The sequence below is a fragment of the Saccostrea echinata genome, unplaced genomic scaffold, assembly GCF_033153115.1.
Source record: "Saccostrea echinata isolate AGI-Se365-2 ecotype Australia unplaced genomic scaffold, CSIRO_AGI_Sech_v1 ptg000052l, whole genome shotgun sequence".
Classification (NCBI taxonomy): domain Eukaryota; kingdom Metazoa; phylum Mollusca; class Bivalvia; order Ostreida; family Ostreidae; genus Saccostrea; species Saccostrea echinata.
Window position 1 is genome coordinate 12612501 of NW_026889801.1, and position 24598 is coordinate 12637098.

Below are 24598 nucleotides of genomic sequence, written 5' to 3' on the forward strand. Positions count from 1 at the left end.
GAGTTCATTTGGTTTAGTAGATCGTAAAACTCCGATAATTTGTCGACATCATCATCCCATAAGATAAAGCAGTTGTCTAAAAATCTTTTCCATTTAGACTGTATATTATTTGCAGATTCTATTCCCCACAACGAACATAATTGTTCATGTAACTTATGTTCTAAATAACCTAAGGTTAATGTTGCATAGGTAGGACAATAACAGACGAAATGAAAATTACCGAGGATATGTTAGAAGTAGGCGTCCACCAAACTTTTACAGAAACGAAAGAACTACGTATATTGGAAGAGGGGTACGCAATTATTTTTTAGGAGGAGGCAAAATGAACCAAGGCCAAAGATACAAGAACCAAGTACCACAATTGTTAACAACAACAACAACAATTCCAGGGATGCACCCAGGAATGTAATTAAAATAGAACCAAAAGTATTTAATCTTTCCGACAGACATCTGACGGATTCCGAAATCAAATTACTGTCTAAGGGTCTTAAATACACCCCTACACCTCATGTAAATAACCAAGAGCTTAAAACGGATATTAAAACTTATAATTGGCGACTCAGGCTATATGAATATTTTCATGAAAGTGATACCAATGAATCTGATTCCGAGTCTCAAGAAGCACAACCTGGTAAGAAACAAATCTAAGTTTAATCCAAAACGAGGAAGAAATCGAACTTTGGATGCCGTTTGCGACACATTAGAAAATATTCATTTTCCAAACAAACCCAGGAATATCAAACCCAACCTTTCTAAGGAAGAGGAAAAAGCTCTTAAAAGCCTATGTGATGACCCTACTATCATTATTAAAGAGGCTGATAAAGGAGGTGGAGTTGTGTTAATGAATAAGGATTTTTACAAAAATAAAATCTTACAAATGTTACAAGACAACAACTTTTATGAAAGACTGCACGATTGTCATGAGAAGAAAACAATTACTAAAATAAAAAAGCTGGTATATGGACCACTATCGGAAGGTTTAACAGATAAAGAACAGGACTACCTGACAAACTTTGAATTCCGAGAGAGCCAATTCTATGGTTTACCTAAAGTTCACAAGTCTAAAATTATTAAGGACGCCATAGCAAATCAAAATAGTGTATGTATTACGTGTCTTGATCCAGGTGATTTATGCTTCAGATCCATTGTAGGAGGACCAAACTCATCAACACAAAGACTGAGTCACTTATTGGATATACTTTTAAAACCTTATTGTCAAAAAGTACCCAGCTTTGTAAGAGACGATCTGGATTCCATAAATCATTTACCTACTCAGATCACCTGTAACACAAAACTTGTCACTTTTGACGTCATAAGTTTTTATACTAATATTCCTACAGGATTAGGATTGGAAGCTGTAAAATTTTGGATGGAAAATTATACCGATGTACTAAATGACAGATTCCAACAGAATTTTATTTTAGAAGCACTTAAATTAGTTCTAGAAAACAATTCATTTGCTTTTTCTGACCATCATTACCTTCAAACTAAGGGAACTGCAATGGGGACGAAAGTCGCACCTAACTATGCAACATTAACCTTAGGTTATTTAGAACATAAGTTACATGAACAATTATGTTCGTTGTGGGGAATAGAATCTGCAATTAATATACAGTCTAAATGGAAAAGATTTTTAGACAACTGCTTTATCTTATGGGATGATGATGTCGACAAATTATAGGAGTTTTACGATCTACAAAACCAAATGAACTCGGATATCAAATTCACGATGGAAACAGATGATACGCAAATGCCATTTCTCGATGTTCTTATATCAAAAGATAATGCCAGCTTAAATACGGATATATACTATAAGCCGACAGATACACACCAATATCTGCACTTCGGATAGTGCCATCCCCACCATACTAAAACGGCTATACCATATAATCTCGCAAGAAGGATCTGTACCATTGTGAGCAATATTAATACGAGGGATATCTGTTTGGAGGAATTAAAATTGTATTTATTGAGCCAAAAATACCCAGAGCAACTGGTAGATAATAGTATTATGAAAGCCAAGGAGTGTGATAGAACACAATTGCTTTCAAACACACGACGTGCGAAGGACGGAGAAACAATACCCTTTGTTCACACGTACAAGCCGAGAAATAAAAACATCAATTCAATCGTTTATGAATTAAATAGCTTACTTAGAGAGGATGAACAAACGAAAACTATATACAAAAACTGTCGTTTTATCAGCAGTAAACGTCAACCCAAAAACCTTAAGAGAATACTTTGTTCCTCCCAATTCGCTGACCATACATGTAATTATACAGTGTCAAAGTGTACGGATCCTCGATGCGGCACATGTGACTACATTACAGAAGGGACGAGTTATAATTTTAACGGGCGTGAATTTAAAGTTAATGCCAACATGTCATGTGATACGAAAGATGTCATATACGCCATCACATGTCCTGGATGCAAAGAATATTATATTGGTGAAACTGGCAACACTCTCCGTGCCCGTGTACGTATACATAAGCAACACATCAGTACACCTGAATATAGACAAATCCAGGTAAGTGCACACCTGGAAACTTGTGGAAAAAAACGATTTAACATTTTCCTTTTTTATAAACTCAGATGTGCCAGTGATATCCAGAGACGGGAAAAAGAAAAACATTTTATTTGTATTCTAAAGCCAAAACTTAATAGTCTCTTATAATCTACCTATGATTTTCCCGAACTTTTTCATCATCATTGCAGTATTTTATCTATGACGTCACAATATAGACATTAAACGTTCCGCTTAGTTTAACGTCATAATCATTGTTACTATGTTACCGTTGTGTATACATTTTTGTAATGTAAAGCTTAAGCTTCTGAAGATTTTTAAAAGCGCTAAAGCTTTACGGAGGATTCTTGTGTTTTCTTTTTATATTTGTTTAATATTGTAATCCGATTACTGAGACTTTATTTCAATTTTGGATATATATATATATATATATATATATATATATATATATATATATATATATATATATATATATATATATATATATATATATATATGAAAATTAAAAATAACAAGGCAACAATGTTAGTAAAACGTAAGCGCTTTATCCTATCTCTTCTTTTGTACCAAATCTTTAGCTCTCCGCTAAGAAATCTGCAAACGTGCATAATTCCAATATTCTTTTCAGTTCAATAAAGGATGACTTAATAGGAAACAACACAGGTGAGTTCTTTGAAAAAGATAAGCTTGAGCGTTTGAGAGTGATAATCATCTATTCTTAATGTTATTTTTCTCATCTGTTATTTATAGTCTAATTCTGGAATCAACAACTCAAAGAAAACCATAATCATAATTCTTATAAAAATCTTAATGTTTTCAACTTGATCATGTTTAAATAAAACATTTTATATACATAAGAGTGTCCAAAAGGCTCCTTTGGTAGGCAATGCGAAATAGCCTTCACGTATCCGACTTCGGAGGACATCTTCATTCAATTCATATATAATTGTACAAAGAATGCGTGTGATCTAGTGAGGGGGTTATAAATAGTACCTGTAAGTATCATATCGCAATATGGACTGTGCTATGAATTTTTATGGTTAAGATTGATGATGAAATTTATAAGAATGAAAAAAAAACAACTACACCTGTTAATTATTTTTTTTTTCAGATGAGAGTATTAAGGATGACACGCTTAACATTTCAGCTATGGAGGTATCAACATTTCATTCAAGAAAACCTGAATTTATAGAACACTCTTTTGAGCAATATGCAATGGTGATCATGGTAGTTGCTTCAGTAGCAGCTGTCGTAAGCGTGATTGGTAAAATCGCATGCGTAATTATATTCTGTAAATCAAAGAAAATACCAAGAAGGAATAATTATGAAGACCTTTGCCCTCAAGAACGTTCTTTTTATGCTATACTGAGTAGTAAACGTAACAATACATGCTTAGAGGCATCGGTTCTGAGCAAAATTAAGATCGTTCAGCATAAAAGTAACAACAGATTTTCAGTACAGATAAAAACAAATATATTTGAATGCGAAGGGCACAACAGCAGTCTGACATCTTCTTGTGACTTCAAAGATAATGATGCAGCAGCTTCTAGGGCACCAAGCTGCTCTGCATCTAATATTTATGAAACAGCCGATATAGTAAGTTTTCTTTAATATCCATTATTTACATTAAATCAAAGCTCACCACTGCATTGGGATATTGCTACTCCAAGTAACGTTTTTAATAAAACATTTATTATTTCAAGAATGATAAGATTGGTTTACTAATTTGTAAAAAGGTTAAAGCTGCATCTACTTAGATTACCCCCTTTTCCCTCCCAAAGATTTTAAGTGGATATTTACTACCAAACTTCATGTATTTGTGATTTGTATATAAGATAAGCAATGGCTACATGTAAAAAGTTTCTTACTTCGCTAGCAAACTACATGTATTTGTATTGTAAATATTAACAATTATATGTAAAAAAAAAAAATTACTTGATCGCTACCAAACTACATATATATGTATTACGAATAGACAACAGTTACATGTAAAATGTTTCTCACTTTGTAGCCAAACTACATGTATTTATCTCATAAGTGTGGTGGATACTACCTATAAGATAAACCTATGCTTTATCCACGGGCATGCTTTATCAATAGCACTTCCGGTTTTGACACATCCCCTTGCTTCAAAATGTAAATTTATCGAAACTTCTATTTGTGAAAGTTTTTGCGTTATCAAATGATTGCTAATGATCAAAAATGTTCGTTTGTTTGTTTGTATGTTGTTTAACGTCCCTCTCGAGAATTTTGCACTCATATAGAGACGCCACCACTTGCCGGTGGAGAGCTGCAAATTTTGTCCTATGCTCGGCACTTACGGCCATTGAGCAGTGAGGGATCTTTATCGTGCCAGCACCTACTGCGAGACGGGACCTCGGTTTATACGGTCTCATCCGAAGGTCTCCACGTCCCACAGTGGGATTCGAACCCGCGACGTAAGGATCAACTCCTTACTTCGCGACTCTAGAGCAGACGCTCTAACCACTGCGCCACGTGGGCGACAAAAAATGGTCGTTAAAGCATGAAAAAAGTCAATTTACCTCAATAATTGTCCTTTATTTACTGGCTACTGCGATAACGAATGTTACCTCTCTCCTTCCCCCCCCCCCCCTCAACCCAACCCAAATCGTTCTCATAGGAAACGTTATGCCAGGCAGAAAAGTTGTTGGTGAAAGGTTCATTTGTAATTGACCATGCAGAAAATTCTAGTCACTTTCAACGATGCTTTCTTACATTAGACTATATAACTTACCATGGATCTACAAGTAAGCTAGCTTATAGCACTGTCTCTGTACACAGAATGATTTCAGAGGAGGATTCAATGATTCGTCGATCCTTACACAACACTGTACAACTTTCCTTCAAAAGTTTGTATCAAAATGAATCTCCCAAGAGATTGTCACATTTGTTTTTTAAGACGCAGCAAATATCAATCCAGAATTTCTTATTATCTTTCTTTCGACATGTCAACGTCAATAGTGAGACGTCATCAATTTACGCGTCATCGATTTAGGTAGAAATCAATCAACGGGGTTATCTCAAATTTTTTGTTAAAAAAGAAAATCGTATGAGATAAATAGATCATCTATAATTGTGTGAATTGATATTTGATTTATCCGACTCGTTGAAATGTTGTACATTCGCTCGGCAAGCCTCGCGAATCTACACAATTTCAACTCGTTCGATAATCCAAATATCAATTCACACAATACAGATATCCTCTACGTATTCAGAATTAAAAATAGGTACATATGTACATGTAATAAATTTTTCTCACTTTACTACATACATTTATGCATAAAAATAAGCAATGTGCACTAGTGTGTATATATAAGCACTAGCCTGTTGTTTTTTTAAATTTGTGTGTAGAATTCTTATTTCAATTTCAAGAAAAAGTTTCTTTTTTTTTCTTTTTTTTTTTAAAGTACTTGAACACATTTTTATGCTCTTGGAAACAGGTACGACGGTACATATTTGTTTACGTTGTTTTATATATTTATTTGTCAATTTATTTATTGAAAATATTAATATTGTATTTAATGTTATTATGTTCCCCAAACGGAGTTTGGGAACATATTGTTTTTACTCTGTTTCTTATTATTATTATTATTATTATTATTATTCTTTTTTATTCTTATTTCTTCTCCGGTACTTTTTGTTCCGCGAGTGTTCTCGGAAACTGCTCATTCAATTGAGTTAATACCTTTTTAGAGTTAATAGGTATGTTGTGTAGATGTGCGGAACGAAGGTCATTTTGCGCGCACATGCATGCACGTGCGGGCGCGTGCAATGAGTGAAATGACTGACATAATTTATACAGCCGAAACTTTTACATTTTTTTATGAAATGCTTTGAAACTCATAACATAAGTATATATTAGTAGAGTTAACAAGATGAAATTGATGAATTAGCATGAACTCACGCGCATGCACGTGCGCTTCTCTCTGATTGGCTGAAACAAAAGTCTTAATATCTTCCTTGTTTTTTGACAAAATACTTTGAAATTTAAAACATAGTCATACATTAGAAGGTTCTACAATATAGTATATAAGAATTATCATGAAAACACGCGCATGCGCGTGTGCTGCAATCTGATTGGCTTAAACTTTAAATGGCTATATCTCTCTTGGTTCTCAACAAAACAGGATGAAATTTAGAATATAAATAGGTATAATGGATTCCTACATTATGCTACTATCAAAATTGAATTCAAGACCATGCATGCGCGTGCGCGCACGTGCAATGCGAAAAATGACCAATATAATTGATATAGCTGTAACTTCTATACTTTTTGTTGAAATGCTTTGATACTTACACTATAGACAGATACTAAGAGTGTAGAAAAGTTGATATGGTCAACATGCACATGCATGCACGTGCGCGCGAGTGCAATGCTAAAATGACCTATAAAATTGATATAGCTGCAACTTTTATACTTTTTGATGAAATGCTTCAATATTTATAATATAGAGAGATATTAATGGTGTTGACAAGATAGTTTGGTAAACATGCACATGCATGCACGTGCGCGCGCGTGCAATGCTAAAATAACCTATACACTTATATAACCGTAACTTTAATACTTTTCGATGAAGTGATTTAATATTCATTATATAAAAATATATTTATAGTGTAGACAAGATGATATGGTCAACACGCGCGTGCATGCAATGCTAAAATGACCTATATACTTGATTTAGCTGTAACATTTATAATATTTTATGAAATGCTTTGATACTCATTATATTAAGATATATTGATCATACAGACAAAATGGTGTGGTCATCCTGCACTTGCATGCACTTGCGCACGCATGAAATTCTAAAATAACTCATATGCCTGATATAGCCATAACTTAAAACATTTTTTGATGAAATGTTTTGACACTCAGAATATAAAGATGTATTAATAGTATAGACAAGATGACATGGTCAGCATGCACATGCATGCACGTGCGCGCTCGTGTAATGCGTAAAACAACCAATGTACTTGATTGCCTTATTTAATGAAACTTATTGGAAATAAGACACCAAAAGGAGGTTGGGGAGCGTTTGGGGAACATCTGTAACGGTCCCCGTTACAATTATAACTAGTTTCTTTTTGTTTTTATCATTTTAATTAAGTAATTAATTAATTTATTTATTTATTTTGTTCTTCCAATTTTTTGATTTATTCATGCGTGTGTGTATGTGATTAAAACATGATAAAAACAGAAATGAACTGTTAAAATAATGGCCGTTTAACATCAGTTCTTAAGATATGAAACCTTATATTTGATTAACTTTAAGAAAATCTTTTAAACAATTTAAAACCAAGATATTTCGGAGAAAACACTGAAAATATTATAAATTCTTTATTTTTGGTATTAAACTGAAATGAAATCTCCAAACTGCATCATTTTTCTTTTCGTAAATAAAACGTGCTTATCTATATCTCTGATTTGTTTAAATTGAAATAAGTTACTTGCATATTGCAATGCAATTAGCCAGCTGTTATCTGATTTTCCTTAATCTTTATTAAATGAGGGGAAACTTTAAACGAAACATGTAAAATTAATCAGTATTTGTTTCCTTATGCAATTTTATTGACAATTATTTTCCATGTGTGGACAAATGCTAAATTTTCTAAATAAAGTCCGCATCAGCAAACGTGTACTGTACAATAATACATTAATATAGACCATGATTTAGTAAATGTATAAATATTAAAACATTACACACTATTTAAGAACATTATAGGTCAGTACTTTGTATATGTAAGCCACAAGACCCAGTCTGACGTAAAGCTAATTCATGATAACGTCAAAAATATGGATTTTGAATTTTTATTACATGATCATACACAACCGCTACATTTTTTTATTATGCCACACTGCCAAGTGTATGCAACAATATTTATATACAGACGTCATTAATAGTGATATCCTATTTTCATCAAATAACAGTGTTTGTACTGTCTTCGAAATGTACACACCACTGAACAATCGTATATACCAATTTCAAATGAATGAATCAAATATATATTCCAAAAATTTCAAGTTGTTTGAATCAATATTTTGTCTTTGACGTCGTTTCAACCAAAATTAAACATTATTTTATGATTGAAGCTGTTCCGTTCGGATGGCTGACGTCGATTTTTCTATCAAATTTTGAAACACATTTCTTACGGCTTCACTGGCTGTATAATAACCGATACTAAAGATAGCAGAAAAGGACAATTTATTTGAGACACATTAAACATTTTTATCAACCTTTGAGTTTCTTTATAAAGAAAATTATCATTTTAATAATCAAAACACTTTTTCAAAACTTATGGTATTTTAACCCTGGGCCGTTCGTATTATCGGAGATCCTTTAACACCGCAATTTTTACAACAATATTTAGTTGAAACAATAAAAATCAAACTAGTCTGACTTGGATTTTCATAACAAGATTTTGGTATACAATAAGTATATCTAGAACGTCATTGTCCACGAACTCTATGGACAACACTTAATACATACATACATACATACATACATATATATATATATATATATATATATATATATATATATATATATATATATATATATATATATATATATATATATATATATACACTTTGTTTAACGATAACATTTAACGTTTAAATCAATATCTGATGTTTGTAAATAAACTTTTTACCTTACTGTATTCATTTTTGAATGATATCTTTAAACACATAACTTTAAAATATCCCCCTTCCGACCATTCAATTTCAGCGTGCTAGTCCGAAATGTACAACAATCGCAGCACGATTTTTATTATGCATTAGGTTTATCAATCTCTTGATTTGAGCGAAATAAATATTCTTAGGCATTTTTAAGTGCCTGTTTTTCAAATACTGAGGTCGAATTTTCTCTAACCTGGCGACATGTAGTAACCCTTGGACTTCCGGTCAAAGATGTGTCATTCATGCTTATGAAACGCATGAACCTGATGAGTCGTTATGTAGTGCATATTTGTATCTGCAACTCTCCTTTACCTTTATTTTGAGAATTTCCATCAAGAGCAATGAAAATGCGTGTTTTATTGTCATTTTGAGGAAATATTGGCATCACACAGGGAAAAGAAACAAAGATTTTTTTTTTTGGAATATTAGTGCTATACTTATGATTAACAGATACATACCCTTGAAAGCCCAAATTATTGCTAAATGTTTTATTAAACATGCAATTTTTGATTTCTGTTAAAAGGGTTCAAAATCAACTTCCGGTAATGGAATGAAAATCATTCAGCCGTTAAATTACTGAATTTGCAAAGTTGAAGATGTCCTAACTTTTTAAGTAGTACAAAGTTATAACCTGTATATAATTTTCCCCTTAAAATAAGGATATTGCGTTTATTTTGCGTTTCAGTATATATACAGAGATATTATAAACGGCTAGGAGGTGTATAAAATATATAGGTTGGTTAATGAATATGTCTAGAATTAAGGGGATGAAAGGTCGTTGATTGACCAATGCTGGAAAGTGGCGAAATACATTCCCAAAGTGCGCAGAAAATCTTGCGCCGTAAATTGCACTTTATTTACGTTACGGGATCTGTAGCGTTATGGTCAGAGACTAAAATATAAAAGCATAACCCTACAGGTCTGCTGCCGCAATACTCTTATCTCTTAAATGCTGATGTCGAGGTTAAAATAAAATATTTTTTACAAATTAAACCTTTATTGTAATATTTTTTAAAAAAAAAATATTTTAAAGAGGTTGGGTGATCAGCAACTCACCAAAGAGGTCCAACTTAAAATATAATTAAATAAAAATAAGCAAACATATAAAATATGATTTTTCTATCAATAAACTATTATTTAGAACTAAAAATTCCCCATTATTACAGCTACAAAATGTAATATAATTTCCTGAATCACGACTCATTCCTCCTAAATTTCTGCTGAGATAAGCAGTACAAGATATAAATACTCTAAATCATCACCATTAAAATGAAAAGAAATTCATCTTTCGTATCATTTTTATGATGTAAAATTACAAAAGAAATAGAATGAAACAAGAGTACATAGAATGACTTTTAGCTTTAGTTTTGAGGGATTTCTTCTTCTTCTTTCCATAAAGTAAAATCAATGTCGTTTTCAATAGATGAACATTTTACCTCAGGTGCTCTGAAAGGTAAACATTTTTTTAGTTCAGTTTTTTGTAATATGAATTCGGTTTATCTAATTTACCATTTAATCCTGTAATCAAATATCTTATTTTCTAGTACTCACCAATCTTAACTTACAACTTGGGTAAGTATACTAGAAAATTGTATGGCATTTTAAATAAAATCTGAAAGTACTTATAATACAAAATCATAAGTTTCAATTATTAAGACCAAACAATTTTGAAATATAATGAATATTTTCAAGAGACATTTTATCATATGTTTTTGAAATTTCGAGTTTAATACAGTAAGAAATAATATATAAACTTATATATATTATATATTAAAATATATAAACGTATCAAAAAGCAATTTAGAATTCTCTATAATCTTATACACTGTATACTGTCTGTTGATATTTCCTTATTTTTCCCAGTTATAATCAACGAACAGAAATCATCATATTATAGTCCACATAAGCAAAAAACATAATCGGAAAAATACCCTCTCAAATGCAAAACTTACCCATGTCTAAAAACTTCTTCCTGAACTTTTCCTATATTTGAATTTCTACAGAGAACTTGAGCAAGTGTCACATTTTTTATCTCATTAAGTTGTTCAATCGTAAACTTCGTATTTTCTTCATCATTTTCATAATAGAAGCGGTCGCCAAACTTTAGAGCTTTGAATTGTAGTGCAATAATACAGGCAAATGTTGGCCCAACAACTGCTCCCGGAAGTGGTTCTTCTGTCACCCCACCAGTAAATAGGTCAATATCCTCTACATGTCTGCGGAACACAAAATAATAATAAATTCATAGTAAACTATATACATGTAATATAGTAAATACTTAGTAAAACTTAGTTAATACTCTAAACAATTGCTTAGCTGCTAAATATACACCCTGTAGTTATCCAATTGAATTTTAGATTTACAGAAAGTAAACTAAATAAAATGTTTGTGCAAAGGGTACTGCAAAGATTGTCTAAATAACTGTTATTGATGCTACGATGTTTATGATTATATTTTCCGATTAGCGCTAGAATGTAACGCATATTAAATGTTATACAAACCGGAGATCATGACAGGTCTATACATATGTTTAATTAAATATTTGTGTACAAGAATTTGAGGGGAGAAGTTTTAAAGAATCTGCCTGGAAACATTTATCCTGTTTACTTATATTAGATAATATCAGTTTTACTTAGTATGTTTTCTGGTTGACTGTTGGTGGTAATATGTTTTTTTTTGTTTTGATTTTTTTTTTTTTTTTTTTTTTTTTTTTTTTTTTTTGTTTCTTGTTTGTGTTTTTTTTTTCTGGTTTTTTGTTTTTGTTTTTTTTGTTTGTTTGTTTTGTTTTTTTTTTTTTTGATAACGATATAGGAAATCATCTGAATGTCCAGCGATATGTTTTAAATGTATAACAATTTTCACACTATAAATATTTTCTTTTCAGGGAATGAATATATGTCAATCGTTGATATGAACAAAACAAGAAGAAAAAGGTGCTATCATACTCATAGACTTTCTTCAGACGACCAATCACATCTTTTGTGTGATCTATAAGGCCACAAAAACTATCTGATGTGGGCAGCTTGCACATTCTTCTGTACTCCATGTAACCAGGAACGCCATGGTCACGTCCTCTGTTGATATTGGTTGAGATGAGGTCATTCCCGGTTCCTGGTTTACCATGTTCTTCAAACAAATGATTGCTTACCTCCTCTGACTTGAATCTATAGAATAAGTATAAATTAAGGTTCATGATTTTTTAACTGCATTTAAAAATTTTGAAATATGTAGAAAGAGTGAGAAAGGAACAGAGAGAAAAAGAGAGAGAGAGAGAGAGAGAGAGAGAGAGAGAGAGAGAGAGAGAGAGAGAATGGAAAAGAGAAAGTGCCTAGTTATATAAATATGAACCCTTAGTTTCAAGCTCAGATGACCTAAATTGGTCATAGCCTGGATAATTCATGACATGACAATTTTCATATTTTTTTCTATATAAAATAGCTCTGATAATATACTAAGCGACTGGAATTTTTTTAATTGCTAAAGTACAGATTTTGTTATTTGATTTTATACCTTATCACCCTCATATTGGGTTTATGTCTAACAGTTGATTTGATACCCAAATGCTCTTCATACGAGTTTTAAAATGAGGCAAGCTATTTACCAACAAGTTGATAAAACAAGGATATCAACAGTCTCGTTTGAAGTCATCATTTCGCAAGTTCTATGGTTGATACAATGACCATACCAGCAAATACAATCTGTCATTAGGTCAAATGTTGACTGACTTTTTTCATACTAATTGTTAGGCCATTATTTACACACTGCAATTTATATAGATTTTTCCGTTTTCCCTGATCATGATAAGGAGCTCACGGCGGATGTGACTGGTCGACAGAGGATGCTTACTCCTCCATAGCACCTGATCCCGCCTCTGATGTTTTTGGAGGTCCATGTTTGCTCTGCTTCCGATTTGTATTATTTAAATGGACTATGAGCTTAAATACTGTTGTTATCTCCATATTTCATTATATTAATAACGAACTATAATTTACATTTTTATTTATTGTCACCATTATAACCATTAAGCTTTGAGGATTAGTTTCTGTAAAACATCTTCCACCACAGTCAATACGCTCTATAGATCTTCGTTCTAACCACCCGGCCACAAAAGTGACTCAGGGGTTAGAGTAATGTACCATATTTACATAAACATACCTGTCAACACTCTGCGAATGCTCATCATACAGTCCTCTTACGATTCTCTCAAACCCCTCTTCTTCATAAATATCGTCTGGATTAAGGAGCAATTTTCTCAGGGGAACCCTTTTGTTACTTCCATCTGACTTTCTGAACCCAAAATTGTCATTAATCATGCTATGTCCAAAACGAAATGCAGCCACCATAAAGCCGGCTCTTATCATCAACATCACCTTTGGGTCATAGCCTTTAAAGTACTTTCCGGGTGGCATTGGGTTGAGATCAAAGCGTTCCATAATTTCAGGGCCAAGTACCATGGGTAAGTATTCATTGTAAGTAATGTGTTGAAACTGAGCACCAACAATTCGTCTTGCCTCCTGAAATAATCTTTCATCATCCCAGTTGTTTAGCCCTTTCAGTATCCTGGCTATTCGATTATGTTGCCTAAGCCACACAGTGTGCTGCATGATCAAAGCAGCGTTTTGGTTAGCACGTCCATCACCTTAAGATAAAGTATGATTCAAATTTGAATACAAGCTCATAGCTATATCAAAATCATTAGGGATTGTTAATATGAACATTTACTAGGAAATAGTTTCAAAACTTCATTAAGTTTGAAGATTAAATAACAAATTTATAGATATGATGTAAAGACATATATTCTTAAAACAAAAAGAACATCGAAATCATACTTTTAAGACCAGTCTTAAAATTAATTATATGTTGTTAATTTTGAATTTATTGGGTGGAAATAAATACAAAATCATCATTATACTATATTGTAAATTCAATTTTTGCAACAGGATAAAACGTTAGCTGTATGCGTGTTAACACAGTTTATGACAGCTAACACAAATTGATCTAACCCCAATATAATGAGTAACTTAATATACTGGATATTCCATCCCAGCCAATAAATAATTAAATAACTAAACTAGGGACACCATCGGAATGACTATTGTGGTTGAAAAGAACTTTAACCCAGGTTTCCAGGAGTGAGCTCATTGTAGCCCTACATATCAAAATGAAGTTAAAGATCACCACACACTACAAAATTTATTCAAAATTATTTGGGCTACCTCTAGTATATGAGGACTTTACACACATAGAATCCACATACAGAACCATCTTTGAACATCTTAACCCAATAGGAATCATAAGACAAAAATTTATTTGCTAGCAAGCCGGATACAGGAATTTTTCGTGAGAGATGTCCATACCCATTCAAATGAATTTGACTCTGAAGAAAAGTGACCTTAAGCATTTTTTTTCATAGGTGATGGAAAAAAGGGTTGTATATTTTACAACTTCTCATGGCCAAGACGCTTTCTTTCATTTTATGAATCTTCTTACTACCTACGAGGGGTCCGTCCGTACCTTCTGGGAGATTAAAGATCAATATTGGGATTTCTTTAAACATTTAAAACGCTGACTATCGCAGAGAAATCAAACACCTCTGATCTCTATGACACTGGATCTTCTACTAGCTAGGATTGATATTTATTCATTCTATATACCGTATAGTGGATTTTTTAGCGGATGTAAAATTTGGCGTTTTGCTTTTCAAAGGCATGACAATTATTTTAGAGGAATTTTTTTGGCGGACGTACAGTTCCATGACGTTGTAAAAGAGAGGAAGTTCATCTTCTAAGGTGAGTTTTCAGGACGCTTAGTATACTTTTGAATATCGATGTAGACAAGAGTTTGAGTAAAAACCAACACTGTATAAAAGATATGTTTAACAACAGATTGACCAAAGTTATTTTACCTGTATTCGGTACTTAAGGATGAAAAGTTAGCGATTAAAATTTTAGCAGGTTACTTGAAACCGCTACAATAAGCCAAAATTAGCATCCCGCTAAAATTCCCGCTATACGGTATATCTCATCAGTGCTGAAAATTGATTATGTATACCAGAATGGAAACACTGAAATTTCTTAGGTATACAATCTTCCACATCGTCTGGAGCTGCAACAGGCATCAGTTCCAAGGCATCAACAGGATGACTTTGCACTCTTAATAACCCTACAATACACATATATAACATTTAACATTACAAGTACGTGCATTTAACAGGATAGTCTTGTACTCTAGTACCCTACAACGCACTTATTTTAAAGTAATTTTGCTTGAAGTATTCAAGATAATAATGCAAATCTATTCCTCTTTGTAAGGGAAATACATGTATATCAACATCTTCAGTTTAAAAACTAAATGCTTCAAAATACCAATTACCCGAAACGTTTGCTCTCAGATTTGGGTATTCTTTTGGACTAGAACCGTAAGTTGAGGACACGTCGATAGGCATTGTGTATTCTACTACTTGTTGCCGAGTTTCTGAATTGACAAAGAAAAGTATGAAAAAGAATAATATAAATGCTTCTGCGACCAACAAAAAAATTCGAGAAGAAGAAAAGGTGAGACACTCTACAATAGTTTTATTTGTTATGCTGTGTGATTCTTATAATGTAAATTGTGAGGCTTTAATTGTGGTCCTATCTTCGATTTTCTTTAGTTATTTGTTTATGTATCTATCCTTTTGGTTTTGTTCTCTGCTTTACATGTAGTTTAATTTTTTTAGAGGATGGTGATTCCTTTTGTGTTGTTTTGTTTTTTGTATATTTGAGTGTTGTTCTTTTCCTTTTGTTGTTGCTGTTGTTGTTGTTTCCTCCCTTAGTTTTTATCTTTCCTTCCTTCAAGTTACGTAATCAAGAGCAATCCTAAATGAGCACACTAAAATTTGTAGGGCCTATAAGTCCAACGGTTTTAACAAGAAACGATACACATGTAACATGATCTCTTAACAAAAAATTTTCTAATGTGAATTGTTTTCAATAAATTTACTTGTATGCCACTTTTATTGTCCCAGTGTTACACGATAAAAAACAATATTCTGAAATAATATGAACTTAGAATTAAATTTGGCAGGCAAGTCGAATTCAATATACAATGTATATTTTTACCAATACAGGGATACTGCGGAGATATGTCAAATATTTTGTATTTGGCTTTTTGATTAAATAAAGTACGTATAAAAACATTTCTTCAGTTGCACGGTAACATTGATATGCAGTGTGTGTTTATCTTTGGAATTTTAAGGATTTTTTTAAGTTAAGATATATAGTTTTTACTTTATTATTGATTTGAATCACATATATTGCATGTTTAAACGTTCGAACTTAGGACACTCTTAAAAGAACTTTTTCTTTTGTATATGTGTGAAACTGACAAGGGTGGTTTTCTTTTTTTGAATTTTTATTCTAAGTAGTCAAATTACAACACCCCTTTTATTGATAAAAATGCTCAGAATATTTACCAAAATTACAATGCAGGTCGGGGCTTGGCTGAGACCTAGCAAAGTTTAGACAAGTCACTCCAAACTGTCCAAAAAACGGATCGTTAGGACGTACATCAATGGGCATTATACAGTTCGGGTCATCTTTGTGAATTCCACAGCATTCCAGATCCTCACCATCGGGTGCTGAAATCGGACCATGCGTTATGGTGTAAAAAAAAATTGAAGGAATGTATCAGATTGATACTCGTATTTCCTTAAACAATTGCAAAGATTCTTGTTTGAATTTCAAATATCAAATTATTGCAAACAGTAGAGCAGAAATAATATTCTTGCCTTCCGCTTTTATGTTTTCTAACATATCATGACTGAGGAACTGTCCAAAGGCCATCCCAAAATGATTAATATTTTCCAGTCGATGCTTCGGGAGACTTTTCTCATGGATCTTCAGTCTGATTTCCCTTGGTTTCGGCAATAGTTTCCCAGATATACCTCTACTTCGAGGTGCTCCTTTACCTATTTACATGAATATTACATATTCTAAATTTTTAATTTGTTTCACTATGAAATTCAAATAATGATAAAAAGTTCTGAGAAAATTTTGATTTATGGCAAAGATCTTTCAAATAACATTTCAAGCACTGATTATGATTTAACTGCTCCATTACAAATACGCACCGTCTTCATATGCAGATGGCAGAAATCGAATTAAAGGAGTTTCAGCCTTTCCCCATATTGGATTTTCAAGATTATTGCAGCTTCCATCAATAGTTCTAAATTTAGAAGTCGCATTGCATTCGATTGTATCCAAGAACTCACATTCGTATTCCGGATCATCCGAACTCTTTATGCTGTGGCGCTTCCTTCGTATTCTGAAACAGTTGCACGCACCGTTTCCAAATTGATATCACACAAACATAAAAAATGCTTTATCATATATCAAATAAAAAAAAATATAGTAAGATGTATAAAAATTGAAAATACCCCATACTGACATTTTGTTATTAACCAACTGAATCTAAATTTTTGTCATAAAGGTTCATGATCAAATTCTTATTTTAACCTGCTCTGTATGTGTTGTACATGCAAAGAAAGCAAAGGTAATTTTTGTTGCTATAAATTTGTCAGGTCTAATTATTTTTTTTCATTGTATCAATATTTTCCCTTCTCTAACGATTAGATTATGCTTCATTAACTACGTCATTCTTTTTCATTGATCTTTTGAAATTTTGTAATGTTTAACGATAAGATGTTTATATTTTGAACAAACTCCCGCATATATAGAGGGTATTTAATGTTTTTTTGTTGAATATAGAAATTATTTCACCAGTGGAACAAAGTTTTATTTAATTTTTCTAACGCTTGTCTCTCTAGTGAAAAGAATTCTATATCCACCTTTAAAACATTCAATTTTCTTAAAATTATATCTACTACCCCCCCCCCCCCCCCCCCTTGTCACTGTCTTTTCAAAACGCAATGTGGTAGGCCGTGACGCCATAGCTAAGCGGTTACAGTACGTCATAGTTAAGAGATTGTATGGGTTTAAACAACAATCTAAAAAAACTTTTATAGTTTTAGTTCGTGTCGGTAAATGTTCATTTACTCTTGCTATCTATAAGGAGTATTTTCTATATAACACTCTTAAGGGAAGAAAAATTTCGAATTTTGCTGCAATTTCACATTTCAACTGGTTATAATATCACTTCTGATATTTGCACTGTGAAAATATCTCTTTCAAAAATATAACTTTTTTAACTTTTATTAAAGATATAATTTACAATATTTCAGCGTAGATGATGCAATAAATATGTGTATTCAATCATTCGATATGCTATATGATTAAGCTGAAGAATTATTAACATTTCTTTTTTTTTTTTAATTAAAGAAATAATTCAGTTTTCTGTGTAATAAAATTTAAAAAAGATAAAATTTAATCAAGTTTTAAAAATGAATATTATATAGATAAATATATATAAATAAATAAAACTTGCTCTTCTTATAACATTGGATTATTCATAAGCAGAATACATTTGTTCCCCAAATGTTATTGAAACACAATTCTTTTCGTAAAGAATAAACCGACAAATCATGCAATGCAAAATGAACAAATGAATCAACCAACCCTGTCAACTCTGAGGCGGACCTTTTCCGTCCTACAGGACTGTTGAACATAAGGTCATTATAGTTGAAATTTCCTTTGGCTGCCTTGGTCAACAGACGATGTTGATTTGGATTTGGTAAAACTCGCTTGTTTCCTTCCTTGTACCCACAGAAATTCAAACCTTTTGATAATTTTAATTTCAACTCAGCACTGAAAAAAAGATAATGAGTATACAATACGAAAGAAGAAAGTAACTTGTTTAAGTAAAATGTTCTTTACATTAATTTATATTTCTATTTATACGAAATATGAAGTTAACGAACAGTATTCAATCTCGAAAGTCCAATGAAACGATACAAATTTGGAGCAGAGCAAACACGGACCTCAAAATTTAGAGGTAGGATCAGGTGCCATTGAGGAGTGAGCATCCCCTGCCGACCGGTCACACCCGCCGTGTGCTCTTTTTCATGATCGAAAAAAAAACCCCGAAAAAATAGAATTAATTATCCACAATCAAAATACGCTTCAGATTAGGTACACTGAAATTATATTACAAAGCTAAATTGGTTTACTATTATAATAAAGAAAAACTATATAAAAAGATTTTAGTGTTCAATCTTGGCGATTTATTGAACGGTAGATTTCCATTACATATATGTTTCCCGAAACATTCTGAATGACAAATAATAAACAAACTTGGGATTGTTTTCTTGTCAACGGTAATAATAAGGTTTGATATTTTTTCTTGAAAAAAGATTGCAGAGTGAATAAAGTTGGATTTAACACTGGTAAAGGCAGTGCCGCAAACGTCCGTAAATCCTGCAATGTAATTTAGGAATATCGCAATGACGTACTGTAAATACTTTAGGGACAGTTGCTGATTGTGCACACTTTCGCTGCAGATACCAATACTAAACAATACTCATTAAAGGACTATAAAGCCCACAATCGCCCCCCCCCCCCTTTAAAAATTCAAACTTTGATAGAGAAATCCATAATAAGGTTGTAAACCAGAGGATAACCGCAGACTTGAAAGCATTACCTATTTTCATTAGTCATGACGTCTTATGTTAGATATGACGTACAAAGATTATGTAAATTCACAATTTCAATGATTTTGAGAGAAAAGAGTATAGAAAAACTATTTATACCTCCCCCCACCCCCCTCCCCCACCCCCTCCCCCACCCCCGCTTGAAAATCAGGGGCTGTATAATGATGGGGGGTGTCCGTCCGTCCGTCTATCTGTACGTCTGTCTGTCGGTCAGTTACGCTTTTGGGTACCCATGTTTTATCCGCAACTCCTCTTATACCACTGAATGAAATTTAATGAGACTTTCATAGAATCTTTGTAATATAATGTCATTGTGGCCTCCTATTTTACTTTTTGATCGGACTCATGTTTCGGATTTCTCACAGCAAAACATGGACACTGTCATTCTTTTTATAAAATTGAGGGGTACCCATTTCTTATCCTCAACTCCTCTTATACCACTGAATAAAATTTAATGATGCTTTCACAGAATCTTAATTAGATAGTGCCATTGTGCACCTCCTATTTTACATTTTGATCTGACACTTATTTCGGGTCTCTCATAGCAGAACATGGATTTTGCCATTATAATCAATTGTGAGGCGGGGGATCATGTTTTAGCTCAGCTCAAAATACCTTTAGTTTTCTGAATATGATAGATTGTTGAAAATGGACTCAAATCTGACCTGATTTTCAAAGGATGACAGTTAGAGTGGTCTTTCTTGTACTGTGACTTTGGAGGTCTTTCATTCTCAACGTCATACTTCCCACTACCTAATTTTCTTTCACCATTCTTTCCATAAGCATCGATGATACTGACACCCAAAAGGAATGTTGCGATTGAGAACCAAGCGGACTGAAATTAAAGACTTGTAGGAGAAGATTCAAAAAGAAATTATTCAAACTTTGAATAGCAAATTATACAATTATAGGCAAAATTACACACTAGTAGAAGCAAATAGAGAACCTTATTTGATTGGAAATTTAACGAAACTTAGATATACAGATACATGTACGTTTGAAATGCCATTAGAATGGAATTTTATACATTAAAACACACACATACATGTATATCAAGTAGAAAAGATGCAAGAGAGAATTATTTTTAGTCAACTTCTTATAATTTTTTAACCCAAAAAATCATACATTATGTGAATAGAATATAGGATAAAGATTATCAAAATAAGCTGGTCTATTTAATTTTTACAGTTCACTGGCGCATATTCCTTTTCTTGGTAAAGTATAAGCTAATTGCCTGAAGCCACGAACGTCAGGCAGGTTAAAGCAGCTTTACGTAGGAATTTATCTGATAACATTCATGTTCAATAACTAGCATTTAAAGAAATTTTTCTATCAACTTTTAAAATCAAACTTTAAAGAAATGTTAAATGTTTTTGAATTATGTTTTCCTTATCCTACTCATTCAATATAATGAACCTTGCATTGGAGCAGAACGGTCGTCAATTTATGTTAAAGCTATTGATTGTTTTAGTCAGACAAGCTTTTTGAAAAGTTACTTTCCTTTATTACTCGTATGAGGTTAAACATTTCTCTTGAGTCGCAAAGATCCGAATTGGTGGTAGGAATAGAAGGGGTCGACCTTCTCAATGGGGATAGGGTTGGGGAATCAGAGGATCATTTTCTGCGAATTTGAAGCTATCTTTGATTGTCATTTGACCAATAAACATAATACTAACATTGTCAGCATAATTTCAGTATATACCATGACATTACCACTTAACAAATTTAAGAATTTTTTACTTTGTTTTACTTTTATTGAGCATAATAAATATGGAAACTTCCATACTGAATTATCCAAATAGGAACCATTCTTTGTTTACGTTTATTTTCAACTACCCTAAAATTTCCAGAAATTCTAATCCTGGACTCATGTTCCTGTCTTTTTTTCAAATAGTCCGAATTCATGGTAACATTTGAATTTCAGCTTGAATAAATAAACCAGCTGTAGAAATCAATTTTTTACTAGATATAAAATTATTCAAACTCTGGATATTGGAAAGATATAGAAGTGCAGATTGCCAGAAATACTATTTTGCATTGGACGTTCAACAAAATATAATATGCATGATGTATGATAAACTTTTTCCTCTAATTTCAATCCACTATACATGCACTCTACGTATTTCTTTAAACCTTGAGAAAATAATGTGTACAGCATTTTTGTCAAGAAATTGAATATACACCTCTGCAGTTGAATATTATGTTTGATTTGTTTGATTTTATGAGCCGCGCTATTTTAGGGTTTTTTTTCTCGTTTAAATTTTAGTCTTAAATCTAAAAAATGAAATGAGTCTACACGTTCCTCACTTTGAGAAATTAATCTTTAAATGTGCTTAACTTCCACTTCTTGTTAACATAAGGAATATCGGGGCATAATTGTTTTTCTCTCAGAAAACGGAAATTTGAATGTTCTTGACTTCTTCTTTTTTTTTTTTTTTAAATAATATTAGATTTGATATGGTATCATGATTAATTTCACGTGATTCAAATTGAATATCGGCGAAAATGCTCAATTTTCTATTTGATTTAACGAAAACTTTAAAATACTACAAAAGGTTAAGTTTGAATTAATTATGATGTCACTTTAGATCTAGCACCGACGCGATTGTCTTGTCTCATTTACTAGATCTTGACGTTAAGTAAACTGTCGATTAGTTTAAGGAATATTTTAAAACTTTCAAAGAAAGAGGTACTAAACAAGAAAAGTAAGGGTTAACAAATTTTACCTTCATGACGGCAGACCCTCCCTGGACGTCAATGAAGTTTAGATTTCCATACTTGCATTTTATATATCTTTTATTGATTATATAAAAAACATTCAAAAGCTTTATTTAATAAAACAGTCACGAAAAGAATGTTATCTTTTTCGTTTATATCTACACACAAAATCTATTTTATAATGAGATGCATAGATTGAGAGGTATACTGATTTGTGCTTTATTTTCCTTATTTCCTTTAGTTTTTGAAATGCTAAAATTTATACTTAATTATCTTTCATGTTTTAAATCTAGTAGGTCATTCATATTCAAAGCAATTTTTTCATTCCGTTTATAACTTTAATACCAAAAAAAAAAAAATTTCACCAGACAAGTTTTAGCCCTCGAATATCTATTTCAAGTTTTTATATTTCATATTTTGAAGCCTTTGTCCTACCTTTAATATCATTTTTATAATTTTTTTTTACAAATCAAAATACCTGAGTAGGCATATATCTTTTTAAAATTCGAATTCATTTTTAAAAAGTCACAATTAATACAAATATTTTAGATGTATATATTTATATGTATAAAGAAAAAATACTAACTTTTCAAGAGAAATACAGCAAAGCAAAATTATCTTATTATTTATGTAACATTTTTTAAAGAAAAAAGAAGTGAAAAAATAAACAGGGTTGATGTATAGTCACTGAGCAAGTAGGAGTTATATCTGATTAGTTCATTAATTCATGAAACATGCATGACTGAGAAAGACATTTTCAAGTCAACATATCTTTTATATTTATGAAAACAAATTATAAAAAAAATTATATGATCTTTCAGTAATAATCTTCAAATCTTTCGAAGTAACAGATGAGTTTTATGGTGTATTTTTTTTTCTTTTCACTAGATGAAGAATGCAATAGAAGGAAAATAAAAAATCTACTGAAAAAAATATATAAATTGTTATCCTGTTGATTTTAAGGAAATCCCTTCGGAACATTTCAAAATTCCGAATTCTTATAGCGTACATGATTGACTGAAAAATGTTTTATAACCATAGAATTTAGAAGTGAATTCAATAACAAAATAATACGACAGATGGATGATGGGACTGAAGCTACTGAGAACAGACTCAAGTCATGTTCAAAGAGTTGCAGCTTTATTCAAATAGTATGCGACAAACACATACCTTTACGGTTACATAAAGGTATGAATTAAGTAACATCAACAGGAAAAAAGGATATGTTGCCCATCTTATACTTTAATTGTAATAAGAATTTGGCACACTTACAGCTTAATAAGATAAAAAAAAAAAACAATCACGAAACTAGGAAATACACGACTGTTCATTAAGAAAAAGAAATGGGAGGATGTAAAAGGTCTAGGATAGGTAACACATTGAAACTAGATATAGGACAAATATATTAGGTATGGCACTGTCATCAATGTTTGTTGAGAATATTTTAACTGCTTTAAAAATATATGTCTTACAAATGCATTTCTTTCCTTGACCTGTTTTGCTTTATTGATTTATTACCAAATACAAAGGAAATCTGATTTAAATCAGATTTTTGAAACTAATAAACTCTAAAATTCTGATGGTCGCTGAACAGATTAATCCGATTTTATTGAGTGGATGCTTGTTATTGATAAATTTTACATGAATTGATCATGTTGATGTTACATAATCGCAAATGTATACTCTGTTGAGTATATTAAATACACTGCCTATCTATTTTAAAGTAAAAGAAATGTACTTTGAATTAGAAAGTGAACTATATCGGATGAAGCTTATATATAAGTCGAGTTTTAAAAAGATCTGTATGAAAGAGTCAAAAAGGTTTAAAACAAGAATATATTAATGGTAAGATTTTTACTTAATAAGCCGTTTAAGATTTTTTTTATATATAAATGTGGTTCAAAAGAACTTTTTTCTCTTTCCTTTCACAAATATTTAACACAGAAAAATCAGTTCATACCAAAAAATCAAGTCATGCCTAAATTCATTTTAAAAAAAACTATGAAAGAGTCTGTTAGCTAATTAGTGAAGATAACAGTGATTGATCTCAAAAAAACTACAAACAATATAAATC

The 24598-nt window shown here is 31.8% G+C and overlaps 2 protein-coding genes across 2 annotated transcripts; both read right to left on the reverse strand.

Annotated features, from left to right (window-relative positions):
- Window positions 1-10582: 10582 nt before the first annotated feature.
- LOC133203951 (chorion peroxidase-like) lies at window positions 10583-16800 on the reverse strand. Its single transcript, XM_061339746.1, has 7 exons — window positions 16675-16800; window positions 15594-15695; window positions 15273-15383; window positions 13377-13860; window positions 12167-12385; window positions 11174-11437; window positions 10583-10667 (listed from the first exon to the last, which is right to left on the reverse strand). Exons 1-7 carry the CDS (start codon window positions 16778-16780, stop codon window positions 10583-10585), a joined length of 1371 nt encoding a protein of 456 aa, XP_061195730.1. The 5' UTR covers window positions 16781-16800.
- A 148-nt stretch (window positions 16801-16948) lies between these two features.
- Window positions 16949-22538, reverse strand: LOC133204229 (peroxidasin homolog). The gene is made up of 5 exons (XM_061339971.1): window positions 22533-22538; window positions 20472-20641; window positions 18776-18964; window positions 17332-17525; window positions 16949-17169 (listed from the first exon to the last, which is right to left on the reverse strand). The coding sequence occupies exons 1-5, from the start codon at window positions 22536-22538 to the stop codon at window positions 16949-16951; spliced, it is 780 nt and encodes a 259-aa protein (XP_061195955.1).
- Window positions 22539-24598: the final 2060 nt, after the last annotated feature.